This window comes from Macaca mulatta, chromosome 16 (assembly GCF_049350105.2).
Source record: "Macaca mulatta isolate MMU2019108-1 chromosome 16, T2T-MMU8v2.0, whole genome shotgun sequence".
NCBI classification, from domain to species: Eukaryota; Metazoa; Chordata; class Mammalia; order Primates; family Cercopithecidae; genus Macaca; species Macaca mulatta.
The window spans coordinates 46,884,333-46,904,593 of NC_133421.1; the positions used below are offsets into that span (position 1 = coordinate 46,884,333).

The following is a 20,261-nucleotide window of genomic DNA, read 5'->3' on the forward strand; positions in this document are numbered from 1 at the left end:
ATTGTTTTGATAATCACTTTTTGGACAGCACTTGAAGTGAAAGAAAGAAGGATACAGTTTTATGTTTTGTTTTGTTTTGTTTGTTTGTTTTCCAGAGAACTAAGAAAACGGAATTACTTAGAAACAGACACGTTTCACCAAAATGAAATGGAACGGTTTCAGACTCTTAGGAAAAGAAGCAGGGCCTCACCCTGTCTTATCCCTCCTGACATTTCCTTTTTCACCTGAACATTGATTCAAGATCAGGTGGTTTCACTTTCACTTTCTCACCGAACTCTTATTTAAGCAGGTTAGATTTGACTCATAGCTATGCTTCTGTGAGAAACAGCATTATCATAATTATTTTGCTCTGGAATCCTTGTCCAAAAGGTATGCAGCTTTCTGTTAAAGTGTGATATAACATCAGAGCCACCTTAGGAATTCTGGATCGTCAGAAAACTTCTCTTGGCTACTAATGGTCTGTAGTCCCTGAACCCCTTGGGGATAACTTATGAGGAAGACATTTGGAATGCATAGGGTCAAGTTTCCTTCAGCAATGTGTGGATAGGTACATGTAATACCAGTGGATAGGTACATGTAGTACCAGAAGCTAAATTACAAAACCTTATGAACGTCAACCAGGGAGATGAGGAGTCCCACTGTAAGCTAGTTGAGGACCAATGAGCGTGAAGTCAGCTGTGAAGATAACAGAGGAGTTGGAAGCTATGTCCCACTAACAGCTGCCTTGTTCCTTGGAGGCTGTGTTTGAGTCTTCTGTCAAAGAGAGCAATAAGGTCCATTCACAGTGCTTGAAGGGAACGCTTTTTGTTCTCATCTGAGGGGATGGAAAGATATCCATATTGATGGATGTGTGAAGTGAATTACAGAAGGTTGTGGCTCAGACAGAGGCATGAGGGTAACTCTGCTAAGCCCACACTCTCCCTTCATTAACCAGGAATTGGTGTTTGATTGTAATGTCCCTGCTGAAGATATGAGTGTGAAATTGGCAAGAATGTGCCCATATTAATAGGGAGAAGACTGTGTAGTATCATTCAGTGTTTGAGATACAGCAGAACTTTTTAGAAGTATGTCTGGTGGATAACAGTGATCCCTGCAGCTTTCTTTGGGTCTGATGAATTGGCAGCATCTCGTCCAACCTAGAGATTGAAAGGAAATACGAAAGTTAAAAAAGGATGCAAGTGTATATAGTTCTTCATGTACCAAGAAAAGGGCTGGCTAAGTACAAAACCCCATGTAATTCGAAGTGCACTTCATTTTGCCTCTTCATTAATCAATAATTACACTGAGAAAGTATGATCAAGGTGCACATAGGTATGAGAACCTATACTTGCTTGGAACCTATAACCCACTAGCAAAGTAATTAAAAGATCTGGATCATAGTTCTGTTCTACCAGCTGTGTAACCTTGGGAAGTCACATAACCTCTTAAAGCCTCAGCTTAAGTATGAGTGAAATGTAGATGCTTGCCCTGGCTACTTTCCAGGATTTATGTAAGGCTCAAATGAGATAATGTATATAAAATTGCTATCTTAGTACTATTTTATTTTTTTTTGAGTTGGAGTCTCGCTCTGTCACCCAAGCTGCAGTGCAGTGGTGTGATCTCAGCTCACCGCAGCCTCTGCCTCCCAGGTTCAAGCGATTATCCTGCCTCAGCCTCCTGAGTAGCTGGGATTACTGGCATGTGCCACCACACCCGGCTAATTTTTCGTATTTTTAGTTGAGACGGAGTTTCACCATGTTGGTCAGGCTGGTCTCGAACTCCTGACCTCATGATCTGCCCACCTTGGCCTCCCAAAGTGCTGGGATTACAGGCGTGAGCTACCGCGCCTGGCCCTATTTTTATTCCTTTATCATATAGTAGCTTATTATGTTCATAGAAGTTCAATCATAGTTGCAGCTCCATGGTTATCTCTAATTCTAATTCTGAACTAGACTTTGTACTTTCCTTCAGGCCTATTTCTTCCAATGCTCAGGAGAAATGATAATGTTCTTTTGTTTTTGAGGCAGGGTCTCACTCTCTTTCCCAGGCTGGAGTGCAGTGGCTCAATCATAGCTCACTGCAGACTTCAGCTCCTGAGCCCAAGTGATCCCCTCCCACCTCAGCCTCCCAAGAAGCTAGGGCTACAGGCACGTACTACCAGCTGGCTTTTTTTTTTTCTTTTTTTTTTTTTTTTTCCTTTTTTTGAGATGGAGTCTTTTTCTGTCACCCAGGCTGGAGTGCAGTGGCACAATCCCGGCTCACCGCAACCTCCGTCTCCTGGGTTCAAGCAATTCTCCTGCCTCAGCCTCCCGAGTAGCTTGGGACTACGGGTGCGTGCCACCATGCCCAGCTAATTTTTGTATTTTTAGTAGAGACAGGGTTTCACCATGTTGGCTAGTATGGTCTCGATCTCTTGACCTCGTGATCCACCTGCCTTGGCCTCCCAAAGTGTTGGAATTACAGGCGTGAGCCACCGTGCCCGGCCCAGCTGGCTATACACACACACACACACACACACACATATATACACATGTTTTTTGTTGTTATATATACATGTATATATACACGTATATATACATGTATATATATATAAAAATATATATATATATATATTTTTTTTTTTATAGAGACAGTGTCTCGCTATGTTGCCTAGGCTGGTCTCAAACTCCTGGACTCCAGCAAGTTTCCTGCCTCTGCCTCCCAAAGCACTGGGATTGCAGGCATGATAAATCAGGCCTGGCCTTAAAAATCTTAAAAGATTCTTGGCTCCAATCTAAATCATCTGATTCAGTTTATATGGGGCCCAGAGGTATGTGTATTCAATAAGCACCCTATTGTATTATGGCTGGACTGATGTTAGGAAAACAGTAGTATAAAATCCTACCTATTTCCTGATATAAGAAGGATTGCCCACATTTGCTTCATAACTGAAGCAGCTCCCTGTTCCTAGCACATTAAAAATATATATTTTTCACAGTCTTCTTAGGGGCGAATCTCCTATCACTTATATATTAACCCCATTTTCTTTTCTTTTTCTCTTTCTTTCCTTTTTTTTTTTTTTTTTGAGACAGAGTCTTACTCTGTTGCCCAGGCTGGAGTGCAGTGGCACAATCTCGGCTCACTGCAATCTCCGCCTCCCAGGTTCAAGTGATTCTCCTGCCTCAGCCTCCCGAGTAGCTGGGACTACAGGCATGTGCCACCATGCCTGGCTAATTTTTGTATTTTTGGTAGAGACGTTTCATCATGTTGGTCAGGCTGGTCTCAATCACCTCAGGTGATCCACCTGCTTCGGCCTCTCAAAGTGCTGGGATTACAGGCGTGAGCCACCACGCCCAGCCTCTACCCCACCTTCTTTAAGCAAATGACATAAACCACACAGAGAACACTTTCCTTCTGAGGCTGAGAGTCAAGCTTGAATTCAGCTGTCCCAGGTGGCTGGCCTCCCTTCCTTTGCCATCTCCACAACCGCTGGCATTGGCACAGCTCCCTGGCTCCTAGGCATTGACACTGAAGGGAGAAAATGACTGGTATTAATATCAAGTGGCTGCTAAGCATTTGGTTTTCTTCCAAACCTCATGTTGGGCAACTTAAAGGAAGTCATCTCTTCTAAATAAAATATTCAGTCCTATGGACCTATCCTTCCTAGAAAATGTCTAAGTACAGCAGAGGAAAGGAACTTGCATTTAGCGAGCACCTATGTGCCAGGTGCCTTTCACACAGGATCTCAATCTTTATAACTAGCATGAGAGGCAAATATCATGAGACTTATTTTACACATGAGGCCCCGAGGTTAGAAAAGTCAAGCAACTTTCCCCAAACCACTCAGCTAGTGAGTGTGAGTGGCAGATCTACTCAAATTCCAAAGTCTGCTTTTCTCCTTATGCCAAGCTGCCTCTGGAACAGAAGAAAGTCTTTATAGGTCAAGTTCAAGGATTCAATACAACAGCAAACTTACAGGGCATGGGACTTCAAAAATTACAAATACTATAATGGCAACTCCACTGAGCAACAGGGTGACAGCAATCAGAATTTTGACCACAGTACTCCATTTCTGTCTCTTCTCTAGGTTCTCATCTGTGTCTAAAGGAGAGAGGGGAGTGGAAGAGGGAGAAAAGAAAATTTGAGAGAGGGAAGAGATTGACCCTTTGACCTGAAGTTATTCTGGCTCACAAGACTATTAGAGGCCCAGCCAGACCCAGAGGCAGAGGCAGAATTTCCAATTCAAACTCAGGGTTGGAGGGAGTGGGGGTGAGCTGAGCATCATGGGCTCTGCTCTAACTTCTTTTGCACCCTCTTCCCAGTGAGTCACCTTCCCTGGAATTGGGGATTTTCCATAATCACATAGGGCTGATTCTTACACTGCTTGCAGGAAGAAAAATCTTGGGTACACCTGGAGTTCTAAACTTCTTTCATTGTCAGCTTTATCAGGGTTCCTACCATTTTGCTCTGACACATTTTATGGGATTAGAAAATCGCCCTTCCTGTGTTTCTCCTGGCTTTCATGGGGTATAAGAGGAAGAAATGTGAAAATTAGCACTGCTTCTGGGTCAGAAGCTCAATCTGGCGGCACATGGCTAATACGCATCTTTTTCTCATTCTGTCGCTCAGACTGGCATGCAGTGGCACAATCTCGGCTCACGTCAGCCTCAATCTCCCAGGCTCAAACCATCCTCCCACCTTAGCCTCCCGAGTAGCTCAGACCACAGGTGAACGCCACCATGCCCGGCTAATTTTTAAAAATTTTTTGTACAGACAGTCTCATTATATTTCCCACTGAGCTTGAACTCCTGGCCTGAAGTGATCCTACAGCCTTGGCCTCACAAAGTGCTGGAATTACAGGTGTGAGCCATCTCACCTTGTCCTAATATGCATCTTGTTATTACTAATATCACATTTTTTCCCCTGGTAGAAACTAGGATGTAACCTAAATTGGAATCTTACAGAATTTTAGTCCTGGCCAATTTAAGGAGGATTCTTGCTAAAAAAATTGTGAGGAAAGCTCACACCTGTAATCCCAGCACTTTGGGAGGCCGAGGTGGGCGGATCACTTGAGGTCAGGAGTTTGAGACCAGCCTGGCCAACATGGTGGAACCCATCTCTACTAAAAATACAAAAATTAGCCAGGCATGGTGGTGCGTGTCTGTCGTCCCAGCTACTCAGGAGGCTAAGGCAGGAGAATTTATTGGATCCAGGAAGCAGAGGTTGTAGTGAGCTGAGACTGTGCTACTGCTCTCCAGCCTAGGGTACAGAATGAGACTCCATCTTAAAAAACAAAAACCAAAAAAACAGTGAAGATGAAAAGATGCTCTTGGAGGCTGGGTGCAGTGGCTCACGCCTGTAATCCCAGCACTTTGGGAGGCTGAGGCAGGCGGATCACAAAGTCAGGAGTTCGAGACCAGCCTGGCCAACATAGTGAAACCTTGTCTCGCTAAAAATACAAAAATTAGCCGGGCATGGTGGTGCATGCCTGTAGTCTCAGCTACTCAGGAGGCTGAGGCAGGAGAATCGCTTGAACCCAGGAGGTGGAGGTTGTGGTGAGCCGAGATCACACCACTGCACTCCAGCCTGGGTGACTGAGTGAGACTCCATATCGAAACAAATACATGCTCTTGGGGATGGGCGTGGTGGGTAATGCCTGTAATCCCAGCAGTTTGGGAGGCTGAGGCGGTAGGATCGCTTGAGCCCAGGAGTCTGAGTCCAGCTTGCACAATGTGGTGAGACCCTGTCTCTACAAAAATTTAAAAATTAGCTGAACATGGTGGCACGCACCTGTAGTCACAGCTACTCAGGAGGCTGAGGGTGGGGGGATCACTTGACCCCCAGAGGTCGAGGCTGCAGTGAGCCATATCTGCACCACTGCACTTCAGTCTGGGCAACACAAGACCCTGTCTCAAAAAAAAGAAAAGAAAGAAAAGCACTTGGTTGGTGTCATTACTCTTATAATTGCTTAGTGTTTAAATATTGTCCATCTATACATACAGCGGCTAGAATTACCTACTACAGAAATACAGTTTTTTCTGTCCCTAATTCTGGCTACAGGGTGAGCTCATTTGCGTGGAGATAAACGATCATTGATGGTGTCAAATTACAAACATTTCTGGGACCTTCTTTATAGAGAAGCTAATTTTATTGTTGTTGTTGTTGTTTTGAGACAAAGTCTCACTCTGTCGCCCAGGCTAGAGTGCAGTGGGACAATCTCGGCTCACTGCAACCTCCGCCTCCTGGGTTCAAGCAGTTGTCCTGCCTCAGCCTTCCGTGTAGCTGGGATTACAGGCCTGTGCCACCACGTCTGGCTAATGTTTGTATTTTTAGTAGAGACGGGGTTTCACCATATTGGTCAGGCTGGTCTTGAACCCCTGACCTCAGGTGATCCACCCACCTCGGCCTCCCAAAGTGCTGGGATTACAGACATGAGCCACAGCGCCTGGCCTAGAGAAGCTAATTTTTTTTTAAATAAAAAAATTGAATGATTTTTCAACATACAGTCAGTAACTTCTCAACCTTAAGAAAACATATCAGTAGATCCAGACTAACATTGGGGCTAAAAATGTTTCTTTTTCTGTTCTTATTTTACTCCTACTTATTCTGTAGTTTGTCATTTCAAAGCTAGAAAAATTACCAGTACTTGTAGTTTTCTCTTCTTTATTCCCAGGAGTTATAGAAGGGGTAGTGGTGGAAAAAGTCTCTGATGAAGCCCCCATCACTGCATAGACTTTACATTGTGAGATCCCTGGTAAAAAAGCTATAAAACAAAGTAGAAAAGATGAAACTTTAGGGGAAAACTTCATTCTGCCTTTGAATCTGATAAAACCCTACCCAGCTTCCAATTGTGGTCCCATTAACCTGTCTGTCCATAGGTTTAGGGTGTGAGCACAAAATAATGCCAAGAGTAAATGAGGGTAGCAATACTAATAAGAGATATGGATTAAATGCCCATGGGACTTTTGACTAACACAGGATCAGAGTGAAGGAGTGATACCAATGATATCATTGCCTATCATTATTTAGGCCACAATAATAATAAAGATGAAGGCCGTTAAAAACTGCTGACGGTTTCCTTCTTTAAAAAGAGATGGCTCTAAAGTCCAAGGAAGAACATGAAATATCACAGTTAGCCTTAATGACTGCTGCAAGTGTGTCTAGTAGAATCTCGATCAACTACTCTGAGAGGGGACTGGGGAAAGCAGGAGGAGCTGGAAGAAGGAAAAGCCACCCAACTTCATGCACTCCTTGATTTCATTCATTCAGCATTTTTTTTTTTTTTTTGAGATAGGGTCCCCCTCTGTCACTCAGGCTGGAGTGCAGTGGCATGATCTCGGATCACTGCAACCTCTGCCTCCCAGGTTAAAGTGATTCTCGTGCCTCAGCCTCCCAAGTAGCTGAGACTACAGGTGCGCACCATCACACCTGGCTAATTTTTGTATTTTTTGGTAGAGATGGGGTTTCACCATGTTGGCCAGGCTGGTCTTAAACTCCTGACCTCAAGTGATACACCCACCTCGGCCTCCCAAAGTGCTGGGATTACAGGCGTGAGCCACCGTGCCTGGCCTGGCCTTGCTTTCAAAGGATCTCTGGGCTACTGTGTTGGGAATGGGTTAGCAGTGGGCAAGGGTAGAAGCAGGGTAGCCTGTTAGGAGGCCATTGCAAAAGTCCAGATGAGAGATGATGTGATTCACACCAGCAGTGGAAGTGATGGGAGGTGGATAGAGTCTAGCCGGAGTCTGGAAATAACCTCACTCGTCTCCAGAATTGACCTAATCCAATTCAGACAGTGTGGTTTCTGTTCTATTTTTAGTGGTCTCATATCATTGCATATTAAATTAAGGTCTATAAATTCTACTTGACTTTTCTAAATTACTCTTCCGTGTCTTAAATCCATGAGAAAATGATAGTTCTTTACCTCAGAGGCCAGTGGCTATAGTACCAGGCACTGTATATGAAATTATAGGGGAAGAAGTAATGCTGATTCCAGTTTAATCAGGAAGACAGTGTTGGCAGACATTGGCAGAGACAGACATCAAGAGGTTCAAAAGGAAAAACAAGAACATTTTCAGCATAGTGCTAGTCAGTGCTTTGAAGTGATAACTTACGTGTTTATGTGTCAGATTAGATAAAAATAAACAAATCTCACTTTGGACAAGTCACCACAAGTTCTCCGTGATTTGTTTTTTTAAATCTGTAAGATGGCAATAGTAAAATAATACTTGGTCTACCTATTTCACAGGGGTGTTGTGAAGATCAGAAATAAATAAAAATGAGAAAGCATGTGTATAAACACTTTGCAAGCTGAATGATATTATGATTGAAAGAGGAGGAAAAAGATGACCTAATGAGTCTTCTTTCTCCACCAGAAGGAAATTTTGAAATATTGGTAATAGCGGCCTTTTCCTTTTCCAAATTTCATAAATAATAACAAATAGTCTCCATTTACCTTTTTCTACATTCCATGTTGACCCACATCTTCTGATGACCATTTGTATTGCAGAACATTCTCACCCTTACAGTTTCAAATTTCTATTTTACCTGAGGACATTTTCATGAACTGTCTTCTGACCATTTCCAGGACATCCTTCTGTGCAGACTGTCTGGGACAACGGGCACACACCACCACACCTGGCTAATTTTTGTATTTTTAGTAGAGACGGTGTTTCACTATGTTGGCCAGGATGGTCTCGAGCTCCTGACCTCGTGTCCCTGCCTCAGGCTCCCAAAGTGCTGGAATTACAGGCATGAGACACCACGCCCAGCTCTAATTTTTATTTCTACCCTGTTTGAGGTTTATCACATCCTGGTACTGAGTGGAGATTTACATTCAGAATAGGAAGTTTCAAACTTGTAGAAGGGATTATGTTTCAAAAATTCATTCATAAATTCGTTGTTTTGGGCCAAGTGAGGTGGCTCACGCCTGTAATCCCAGCACTTTGGGAGCTGAGGTGGGCAGATCACTTGAGGACAGGAGCTTGAGACCAGCCTGGCCAACATGGCAAAACCCCATCTCTACTAAAAATACAAAAAATTCGCTGGGCGTAGTGGTGCAGGCCTGTAATCCCAGCTGCTTGAGAGGCTGAGGCGTGAGAATTGCTTGAACCTGGGAGGTGGAGGTTGCGGTGAACCGAGATCACACCACTGTACTCTAGCCTGGGGGACAAAGCGAGACTCTGTCTCAAATAAATAAATAGGTTGTTCGGGATTCATCATTATGGTTTCATAAAAATGTATCATGAGTGATGATTAGGTCCCCAAACTAATCTACAAATATTCATTTGATCTTTTTGCATAGTTCAAATAGTACAGAGTATTAGCTGAAATTCTAGATGTGGGAAACAACTACTATGTTATGAAGGAAGGGGAAGAGTTTCTTTTTCTCTGGGAGGCTAGCCAAATGCAAATTTTTGAATTAGGTCAGGTTGATCTTTGGCATCTCTCCTCTCCCTTAACCTCTCAGTTTTCCTTGTCCCAGTTTCTAAGAGCTACTGTCCTTAGTTGCCTCAAGTCCCACAATGCCTAGCACTATATTCACTCCACCCAGAGTGCTCCAAACTCCCAAATGACTTAAGTCCACTATTCCCCATTACAGCTGCCATGGACAGCAAGTTGTCATATGTTAAGAAGGAAACAATTTGATTTAATTAATTTGCATTAATGTTGAAAGTTCAAAACCCTGGCAGAGTCTTTTGAGCTTGTTTATTTTTTGAGAGGGTGTCTCGCTCTGTCGCCCAGGCTGGAATGCAGTGGCTCGATCTCGGTTCACTGCAACCTCCGCCTCCTGGGTTCAGTCATTTTTCTGTCTCAGCCTCCCGAGTAGCTGGGATTACAGGCGCGTGCCTCCATGCCCGGCTAATTTTTAAATTTTGTTTTGTTTTGTTTTTTGAGACAGAGTCTAGCTCTGTCGCCAGGCCGGACTGCAGTGTCGTGATCTCAGCTCACTGCAACCTCCACCTCCTGGGTTCAAGCTATTCTGTCTCAGCCTCCCGAGTAGCTGGGACTATAGGCACACGTCACCACACCCAGCTAATTTTTGTAGTTTTAGTAGAGATGGGGTTTTACCATGTTGGCCAGGATGGTCTTGATCTCTTGACCTCGTGATCCACCTGCCTCGGCCTCCCGAAGTGCTGGGATTACAGGCGTGAGCCACCGCACCTGATGCTTTTGAGTTTTTAAGAGTTTTCTGGCTGGGCATGGTGGCTCATGCCTGTAATCCCAGCACTTTGGGAGGCCTAGGCAGGTGGGTCACCTGAGGTCAGGAGTTCCAGACCAGCCTGGCCAACGTGATGAAACACCATCTCTACTAAAAATACAAAAAAAAAAAAAAAAAAAAAAGAAATTAGCTGGGTGAGGTAGCGGGCGCCTGTAATCCCAGCTACTCGGGAGGCTGAGGCAGGAGAATCACTTGAACCTGGGAGGCGGAGGTTGCAGTGAGTTGAGATCGTGTCATTGCACTCCAGCCTGGGCGACAAGAGCAAAACTCCATCTCAAAAAAAAAAAAGGGGGGAGCAGTGGGGTTTTTCACATGATTTTTCACTGTGGAATTTTAGAAAATATCATAAAGTGAGTGAAACATTCAGGTCATGTTAGCATATATAATTTACTGTACCTAAGTCACATCCTGAGAGCCTATCCACTTATTTCCCAGTTTTAGTCTGCTGTTTAAAGTTTTTGCCATTATTCTGCTTGTGGAGCCCCTATTTCTCTAAAAATGTCAAGTTTTATTTTATTTTCCAGTAATGTAGCAATAGCATCTAGGGGATTGCCAGTTTATAAAGAGGAACTGGCTACACTAAAAAAAAAACAAAAAACAAACAAACAAAAACTATATGACAAAAATAATGGGTGAGAAAAGGAAAGGAGGGCTGAAGCAGAGAAACTTCAGGCTGAGGTTAAGAACCACTGCCTAGCAGCTGTGGGGGAATAGGCATTCTCACCCAGGGTGGGTATGCATAATGGAACCAACCTCTAGGGAGGGTAATTTAGCAATAACTGTCAACCTTTGATGCAGCAATCCTGCTTCTTGGAATTTATCTTATTGATAAATTACAGGTATACAAGAAGAATATATATAGATCCTGAGTAATAGTGAAAGAAGGGAAAATAATTTATTAAAAGAAAAAAGAAGAATTTATATGGTCATTGTTTGCAGCATTGTTTGTATTTGCAAAAGATTGGAAACAACCAAAATATATATCAATAGGGAGCTAGTAGAATATAGAAGAGACATGGCTGGGCACAGTGGCTTATACCTGTAATCCCAGCACTTTGGGAGGCTGAGGCAGGTAGATCATGAGGTCAGGAGATCAAGACCATCCTGACTAACAGGGTGAAACCCCATCTCTACCAAAAATACAAAAAATTAACCGGGTGTGGTGGCGGATGCCTGTAGTCCCAGCTACTCAGGAGGCTGAGGCAGGAGAATGGCATGAACCCGGGAGGCAGAGTTTGCAGTGAGCCGAGATCGCACCACTGCACTCCAGCCTGGGCAACAGAGGAAGACTCCGTCTCAAAAAAATAAATAAATAAAAGAATATAGAAGAGACATACTATGGGATCATGTACAACTGTTATTATTTGTACATTAATTTGTACATAAAAGAATGAGGCTGCCGGGCGCGGTGGCTCACGCCTGTAATCCCAGCACTTTGGGAGGCCGAGGCAGGCGGATCACAAGGTCAGGAGATCGAGACCATGGTGAAACCCCGTCTCTACTAAAAATACAAAAAATGAGCTGGGCGCGGTGGCGGGCGCCTGTAGTTCCAGCTACTCGGGAGGCTGAGGCAGGAGAATGGCGTGAACCCAGGAGGCGGAGCTTGCAGTGAGCCAGGATCGCGCCACTGCACTCCAGCTTGGGCAACAGAGCGAGACTCCGTCTCAAAAAAAAAAAAAAAAAAAAGAATGAGGCAAATATTTTTAAAAAGTATGGGGTAAATATATACATATTGAAATGGAACGACCTATAAGATGTATTATTAAATGGAAAAGCAAGGAACTTGGCTGGGCGCAGTGGCTAACGCTTGTAATCCTAGCACTTTGGGAGGCTGAGGTGGGTGAATCACTTGAAGTCAGAAGTTCAACACTAGCCTGGCCAACATGGTGAAACCCTGTCTCTACTAAAAATACAAAAATTAACTGGGTGTGGTGGCGGGCACCTGTAATCCCAGCTAATTGGGAAGCTGAGACAGGAGAATCACGTGAATCTGGGAGGTAGAGGTTGCAGTGAGACGAAATCGCGCCACTGCACTCCAGCCTGGGTGACAGAGTGAGGCTCCATCTCCAAAGAAAACAACAACAACAACAAAAAACAAAACAACAACAACAAAACAACAACAACAAGCAAAAGCAAGGGGCAGAACAATGTATAAGGTATGTTACCATTTATGTTTTTAAAATACACACATTCATACATTCTCAGAGTATCTCTGGAAGGAAATATAATAAGTAGATAGTAGTGGTTCCATCAGGGATAGAGAACTGGAGAATTGAGAGACAGGAGTAGGAGAGAGATTTACTTTTCACTATAAATCTATGCTGTTTGAATATTTTACTGTGTGCATTCAAAATGGAAAAAAAAAAAAAAAAAACTAGCCAGGCACGGTGGCTCACGTTTGTAATCCGAGCAGTTTGGGAGGCCAAGGCAGGCAGATCACTTGAGGTCAGGAAATCAAGACCAGCCTGGCCAACATGGTGAAATCCCGTCTGTACTAAAAATACAAAAATTAGCCAGCCATGGTGGCAGACGCCTGTAATCCTAGCTACTTAAGAGGCTGAGGCAGGAGAATCACTTGAATCTGGGAGGCAGAGGTTGCAGTGAGCCGAGACTGCACCGCTGCACTCCAGCCTGGGCGATACAGCGAGACTCCATCTCAAAAAAAAAAAAAAAAAAAAAAAAGAAAAAAAGAAATTTTAAAAAACCGTCAAAAGAAGACCCATCAGAAATGGAGATCACATGAAAATCACAGCGTATCAGGGCTAGAAGGGATCTTAGAGATTATAAAACTGACTCGCAAAGAGTACATAGATTTGCCCACGGCGAGGATAATTCATTTCCTTATAGCTTTTCCTGCTACTGAGCTCCAGCTTCCTTCAAGGATGTCAACTAAAAGTTGGTGCCTGCCCCCTTCCTCTTTTCCAATCTCACCTTTGCCTGTTAGTAGAGATCCAGTCTGAAACTTGGATGTGGGAATTAGGTGACAGCTTGAGGAGGCAGAGCTGTTTCTATGGGGAGCAGCAATGATTCTCAGGTTCTTCAGAATATGCTTGACCTTTGGCCTTCTCTCCAAATATACAAGGTTGACTTTTACTTTGCTGCCAGAGCCAAGGCACTGCAAGGTAGTCATAGTCTGATTTTGAATGAATGTTGTCCTTTTGGTTTCTGTGTGAGTTTCTGGAAGGAGAAGAGTCAGACAGAAAAATGGAGCTGGTTTTGTTTTTTGTTTGGTTGTTTTTTATGAGACAGGGCCTTGCTCTGTCACCCAACCTGGAGTGCAGTGGTGCAATCATGGCTCAATCTAGCCTCAAACTCCCTCAATCTCCAAACAATCCTCCCACCTCAGCCTCCTGAGTAGCTGAGACTGTGGGACTACAGGTGTATGCCACTATGCTCGGCTAATTTTTTAATTTTTTAAAAGACAAGGTTTTGCTGTGTTGCCCAGGCTGGTCTCGAGCTCCTGGGCCCAAGCAATCCTCCCACCTTGGCCAAAGTGCTGGGATTACAGACGTGAGCCACCACACCCGACCTTGGAGCTTTTGCTCTTGTTGCCCTGGCTGGAGTGCAATGGCACGATCTTGGAGTTTTGCTCTTGTTGCTCGGAGTTTTGTTCTTGTTGCTCAGGCTGGAGTGCAATGGCGTGATCTCAGCTGACTGCAACCTCCACCTCCCTGGTTCAAGTGATTCTCCTGCCTCAGCCTCCCAGGTAGCTGGGGTTACAGGCGTGCACCACTACACCCAGCTAATTTTGGTATCTTTAGTAGAGATGGGGTTTCACTGTGTTGGTCAGGCTGGTCTCAAACTCCTGACCTCAAGTGATCCACCTGCCTTGGCCTCCCAAAGTGTTGGGATTACAGGCATGAGCCACCATGCCTGGCCGAAGCTGGTTTTTAATCTGAATAGTGCCAAGCTGACCCACTTCCATTCATGATTCCTGTTAAATTCCACTGCTATACTTTCTCCTCCTTTTAGTTAACTTCTTCTTTAGTATGTGTTCATAGTACTAATATACAAGTCCTGCCTTTCTTCCTTCCATGGTTCCCATGAAGGTTGGTGACAGCAGTAAATTCAGCACAGAGAAATACTCATAGATTTTTTTTGGCCGGGCGCGGTGGCTCAAGCCTGTAATCCCAGCACTTTGGGAGGCCGAGACGGGCGGATCACGAGGTCAGGAGATCGAGACCATCCTGGCTAACACTGTGAAACCCCATCTCTACTAAGAAATACAAAAAACTAGCCGGGTGAGGTGGCGGGTGCCTGTAGTCCGAGCTACTCCGGAGGCTGAGGCAGGAGAATGGCGTAAACCCGGGAGGCGGAGCTTGCAGTGAGCTGAGATCAGGCCACTGCACTCCAGCCTGGGCGACAGCGCGAGACTCTGCCTCAAAAAAAAAAAAAAAAAAAAAAAGAGATACTCATAGATTTTCTTTAATGCAGAGAGGAGTAGGTGCTGCCTCCTTCTCTTTTTTCATCTCCATCCGTTTAAGTAATATAGGCATGCCTTAGGTAATGACAGTTAATTTAAAGATTGGTTTCCAGAAAGCCTCTTGGGAGGATACATATCCTTAAAATAGGATATTTGAGAGATGGGCTAGGAAGCAGGAAGATGAGACATCTTTTAAAGGTAAAAATTTTTTGGAATGGCAATATCATTTTCCAGAAAGGACCCATTCCCTACCTTGCATTTGCAATTCTCTGATGCTTCTCACGTCCTTTGGGAAGAGCCCAGGCAGCTGTTCCACTTGGCAACTGCTATCTCTCAGGTCTAGGGGTGAGCAGAGCGGGAGGAGGGGAACGGGGGGAGAGTTGGGGAAAATCAGAATTTACTGGTACTTTCTTTTTAGAACTCTGGGCAATGGAGGAGAAGATATGAAAGAATGCAGTTCCTGCTCATAAAACTCGCAACTTGGGAGATCAAACACTCTCTAAAAAGACTTTGCTTTTATTTATTTATTTATTGAGACGGAGTCTCGCTCTGTCGCCCAGATGGAGTGCAGTGACATGATTCCCTGCTCATTGCAACCTCCACCTCCTGGGTTCAAGGGATTCTTCTGCCTCGGCCTCCCGAGTAGCTGGGATTACGGGCATGTGCCACCATGCCCAGCTGATTTTTGTATTTTTAGTAGAGATGGGGTGTCGCCATTTTGGCTATGCTGGTCTCAAACTCCTGACGTCAGGTGATCTGCCTGCCTTGGCCTCCCAAAGTGCTAGGATTACAGGCGTGAGCCACCACACCCGGCCCTCAAAAAAGAACACACAGCCAAATACATACAAAGTAGTATTTGACCTAGTATAAAGAATACTGAGTACCAATCTATTACCCTTAGGACAAAGAAAGGTGAAATAGAGTTAAGAAAACTTGCTAAGTTAATGAAAGACTAACCAACCCATTTCCTTAAACACTGCTTATTTTCTCTTCTCCCTCCTATTCTATCTGCTTTCTTGTATTAAATAAAGCTTTTGGATATTTATATTGTCTGACCTTGGTATCTCTATAGGTTTCCACAGAACCATAGGTCTTAGTTATTTATGCTTTTTGGCACATAATTCAAAGGGTTGTGACATTTTTATAATTTGTCAAATTTGTTACTGCTGCCCATTTGGTCTGAATTCTGATTAGCTAATTTTATTTTATTTTTTTAATTTTTTATTTTTTTGAGACAGAGTCTCATTCTGTTACCTAGGCTGGAGTGCAGAGGTACGAGCTTAGCTCACTGCAACCTTACCTCCCAGGTTCAAGTGATTCCTGTGCCTCAGCCACCCGAGTAGCTGAGATTACAGGTGCATGCCACCATGCCTGGCTAATTTTTGCACTTTTAGTAGAGATAGGATTTCGCCATGTTGACCAGGCTGGTCTTGAACTCCTGGCCTCAAGTGATCCGCCAATCTCAGCCTCCCAGAGTGCTGGGATTACAGGCATGAGCCACCGCGCCCAGCCTTGATTAGCTAATTTTAGAGATGAAATGTTTACGAAACTTTGAAAAGTCATGTTTTAAATAAGCAGTTACCAAAGAGCAGCAAATGATGCCATTCCACCCAACACCACGCTTTCCCTCAGCTCTCCCCACCCAAGAATATCACCATCTAGTTATTTACATGTACCAACTTAAAAAAGGCAACAAGTTATGAATTTGGGAATCTTGGGTGGTAACAACACGGAAACTCTAAAGAAAGCCATCCAACAGTGAAAGAACTTTTAATGTTAATTACATGAACAAGATATAAGAATGGATCACATTCTCTTAAGACCTCTCATCATGAAACAGACAGCTATCTCTCTGGAATGAATAAGCTGCAGTCCTTAGAGGCGAGTGGATAACACAGGATTACCTCTGGATAGTATTGCTTGCTGGATATCAGCTACATCTCTATCTGGTGGAAGAGACCCCCAAACTCTTTCTAGGCCTCTCTCTGTATTTTCCAGGAGATTAGGCTAGAGAATTACTTACCTTTCTTGTTGGCATCATAGGATGCAATGATTAGACTGAAGACCAAGATGGTATCCATGTTAGCTTGAGCACATGCTCATTGCAGACAGACCACTGCTCATCTGTCACAGCCCTTGATAGCTCTGCCTCTAGTTGCTTTCACTGCACGCAGCTGGAACCAAGTTTGACCCTGAGAGACTCTGATTCCACCCTGATTATTTTGCCCCAGTTTCTGAAGACCCAGGAATAGAGCTAATTGGAGAAAGGGCTAATTCTGCTTGTTAATAATTCACTCAGAGCTCTGACTTCGCTGCCGGTGCTGACATAGAGAACTGGATTACCTAGAGGTTTCTCAAGCAGGAAGGCCATAAACGCCCATTGATATGCTTTACAAATACTTGCAGATAGACACGTAGACATTTACATGCATGCTCACTGATACAGGCACAGAGATTTATATACTTTCATGAAAATATGTGGAGATTTCTAGTAAGGAATATAATTTCTAGAACAGAGCAGGAAACTAGGACTAGGAGTCAGTACAACTGAGTTCTAGTACAGGCCCTGTTATTAACTATCACCTTGAGAAAATTACTTGACTTCTTGGGATATAAATGTTCTCCTCTAGAAATTTGAGAGTCCTGAACCATATCATCTCTTTTTTTTTTTCTTTTTCTTTCTTTTTTTTTTTTTTTTGAGACAGAGTCTTGCTCAGTCGCCCAGGCTGGAGTGCAGTGGCACGATCTCGGCTCACTGCAAGCTCTGTCTCCCAGGTTCACGCCATTCTCCTGCCTCAGCCTCCCAAGTAGCTGGGACTATAGGCACCTACCACCATGCCTGGCTAATTTTTTTGTATTTTTAGTAGAGACAGGATTTCACCGTGTTAGACAGGATGGTCTTAATCTCCTGACCTCCTGATCCACCTGCCTCAGCCTCCTAAAGTGCTGGGATTACAGGCATGAGCCACTGCGCCTGGCTGTGTTTTTTTTTGAAGTGGAGTCTCGTTCTGTTGCCCAGGCTGGAGTGCAATGGCACGATCTTGGCTCACTGCAACCTTCGTATCCTGGGTTTGAGTGATTCTCCTGCCTCAGTCTCCTGAATAGCTGGGATTACACGTGTGTGCCACCATACGGGCTAATTTTTATATTTTTAGTAGAGACAGGTTTCACCATGTTGGCCAGACTGGTCTCGAACTCCTGACCTCAAGTGATCTGCCCCCATTGGCCTCCCAAAGTGCTGGGATTACAGCCGTGAGCCACCCCGGCCGGCCCTGAACCATATGATCTCTGGAATTCATCCACAGTTATATACATAAACTCACATTAGCACAGACATACCTGTTGAGTTTTGCACATCTTCACATTCCTGAATAGTGAAGTTAGTATTGATGAACAACATTCTGATGACCATTGGGCTGAGAGGTTGTGAGGAAGAGCTAAATACAGTAGGTGAGTGGTACTGTCTTTGGCTTGGGAAAATTTTCCTAGACAGATAACTGTTGTTGAAGATTTTTCCAAATTTGTATTATTTAGTATCCACAGTAATAATCTGTAGACTTGGCCGGGCGCGGTGGCTCACGCCTGTAATCCCAGCACTTTGGGAGGCCGAGGCAGGTGGATCACGAGGTCAGGAGATCGAGACCATCCTGGCTAACATGGTGAAACCCCGTCTCTACTAAAAATACAAAAAACTAGCCGGGAGTGGTGGCGGGTGCCTGTAGTCCCAGCTACTCGGAGGCTGAGGCAGGAGAATGGCGTAAACCCGGGAGGCGGAGCTTGCAGTGAGCCGAGATCGCGCCCCTGCACTTCAGCCTGGGTGACACAGCGAGACTCCGTCTCAAAAATAAATAAATAAATAAATAATCTGTAGACTTTGTGATGGCGTAGATAGATGGAGCATAAAAGAGAATGAAGGGCCGGGTGCGGTGGCTCACGCCTGTAATCTCAGCATTTTGGGAGGCTGAGGTAGGTGGATCACCTGAGGTTGGGAGTTCGAGATCAGCCTGACCAACATGGAGAAACCCTGTCTCTACTAAAAATACAAAAATTAGCTGGGCGTGGTGGTGCATGTTTGTGATCCCAGCTACTTGGGAGACTGAGGTAGGAGGATCGCTTGAACCTGGGAGGTGGAGATTGTGGTGAGCTGAGATTGCGCCATTGCACTCTAGCCTGGGCAACAAGAGTGAAAATCCGTCTTAAAAAAAAAAAAAGAGAGAGAGAGAGAATGAAGATCTACTCTGTCTTCATCAAACTCTAGAGCTTCTTTGTTCTTGTTTTGTTTTAGAGATGGGGTTATTTTTTGTAGAGACAGGGTCTCACTGTGTTGCCCAGACTGGTCTCAAACTCCTGAGCTCCAGCAATCTGCCCACCTTGGCCTCCCAAAGTGCTGGGATTACAGGTGTGAGCCACTGCACCCGGCCTAGATAACTTTTTCAAAAAGTTTTGCTGTGAGAAAGAAAGCAGAGAAATGAGACCACTGACTAGAGGGAACATAAATGCCTCACGTCTTTATTGGTCCGAGCAAGTCTTTATTCGTCCTCCCTACCCTCTTGCCCCCAACTGCCTGCTTCTCTTAGCAGAGGAGGTGGTTAGGGCAGAGGGGCTTCATTGCCTTCCTTGGGTTTTGTGATTTTTGCTTACTATTTCCTTAACATGATGACATGATTCTCTGCTCCTGTGAGGTATTATCACCTTCCCTCCTGTTGCTCTGTTTGAAACTCTGTACATTACTTCCTCGATGCCACGGTACAATGCTGCCACCTTGGAGCAGGAGTAGGAACTGATCTGAGGGCTTGCTCTTCTCATTCAGTGTCACAAGGTGGCAAAAGATCACTTTTCCCAAAAGAGACCTTGTGCTTGGCCAAAGATGAAGTCTAAGAGTTTTCTTTGATCACCTCTCAGACCCTACCCTTTTATTTTGTAATTTAAAGACTCTAAAGTCAGCCTGGGCCAGGTGTGGTAGTTCACACCTGTAATCCCAACATGTTGGGAGGCCGAGGCGGTTGGATCACTTGAGGTCAGGAGTTCGAGACCAGCTTGACTAACATGGTGAAACCTTGTTTCTACTAAAAATACAAAATTAGCCAGGAGTGGTATCGGATGTCTCTAATCCCAGCTACTTGGGAGGCTGAGGCAGGAGAATCGTTTGAACTCGGGAAGCAGAGGTTGTGCTGAGCTGACAGCACGCCACTGCACTCCATCCTGAGCGACAGAGCAAGACTCCATCTAAAAAAAAAAAAAAAAAAAAAGGTCAGCATGCATATTGGAGTAGACCATACTGTTGGGGACAGTGAGGTGGAAGATTATGGGCACTGTGGCTCACGCTGATAATCCCAGCACTTTGGGAGGCTGAATCAGGTGGATCACGAGGTCAGGAGTTCAAGACCAGCCAACATGGTGAAACCCCATCTCTACTAAAAATACAAAAATTATCTGGCATGGTGGCACATGCCTATAGTCCCAGCTACTTGGGAAGCTGAGGCAGGAGAATCTCTTGAACCCGGGAGGCGGAGGTTGCAGTGAGCCGAGATTGTGCCATTGCACTCCAGCCTGGGTGACAGCGCGAGACTCCATCCCCCACCTCCCCCCCAAAAAAATCCAAGAGTAGACAAGTAGATCCATGTTTCTATTATTCCTAATAAACTGTTTCTCTACTGCTAG

The 20,261-nt window shown here is 44.5% G+C and overlaps 2 protein-coding genes across 3 annotated transcripts in view; one reads left to right on the forward strand and one right to left on the reverse strand.

The window, feature by feature from the left end:
- Positions 1 to 20,261, forward strand: part of ACACA (acetyl-CoA carboxylase alpha) — a 330,020-nt gene that overhangs the window by 18,817 nt on the left and 290,942 nt on the right.
- On the reverse strand, positions 925 to 19,849 carry C16H17orf78 (chromosome 16 C17orf78 homolog). Its single transcript, XM_015119463.3, has 9 exons — positions 18,977 to 19,849; positions 17,357 to 17,535; positions 16,624 to 17,037; positions 14,853 to 14,939; positions 13,109 to 13,354; positions 6,599 to 6,721; positions 3,935 to 4,059; positions 3,364 to 3,486; positions 925 to 1,136 (listed from the first exon to the last, which is right to left on the reverse strand). The coding sequence occupies exons 3-9, from the start codon at positions 16,679 to 16,681 to the stop codon at positions 1,059 to 1,061; spliced, it is 840 nt and encodes a 279-aa protein (XP_014974949.1). The 5' UTR covers positions 16,682 to 17,037; positions 17,357 to 17,535; positions 18,977 to 19,849; the 3' UTR covers positions 925 to 1,058.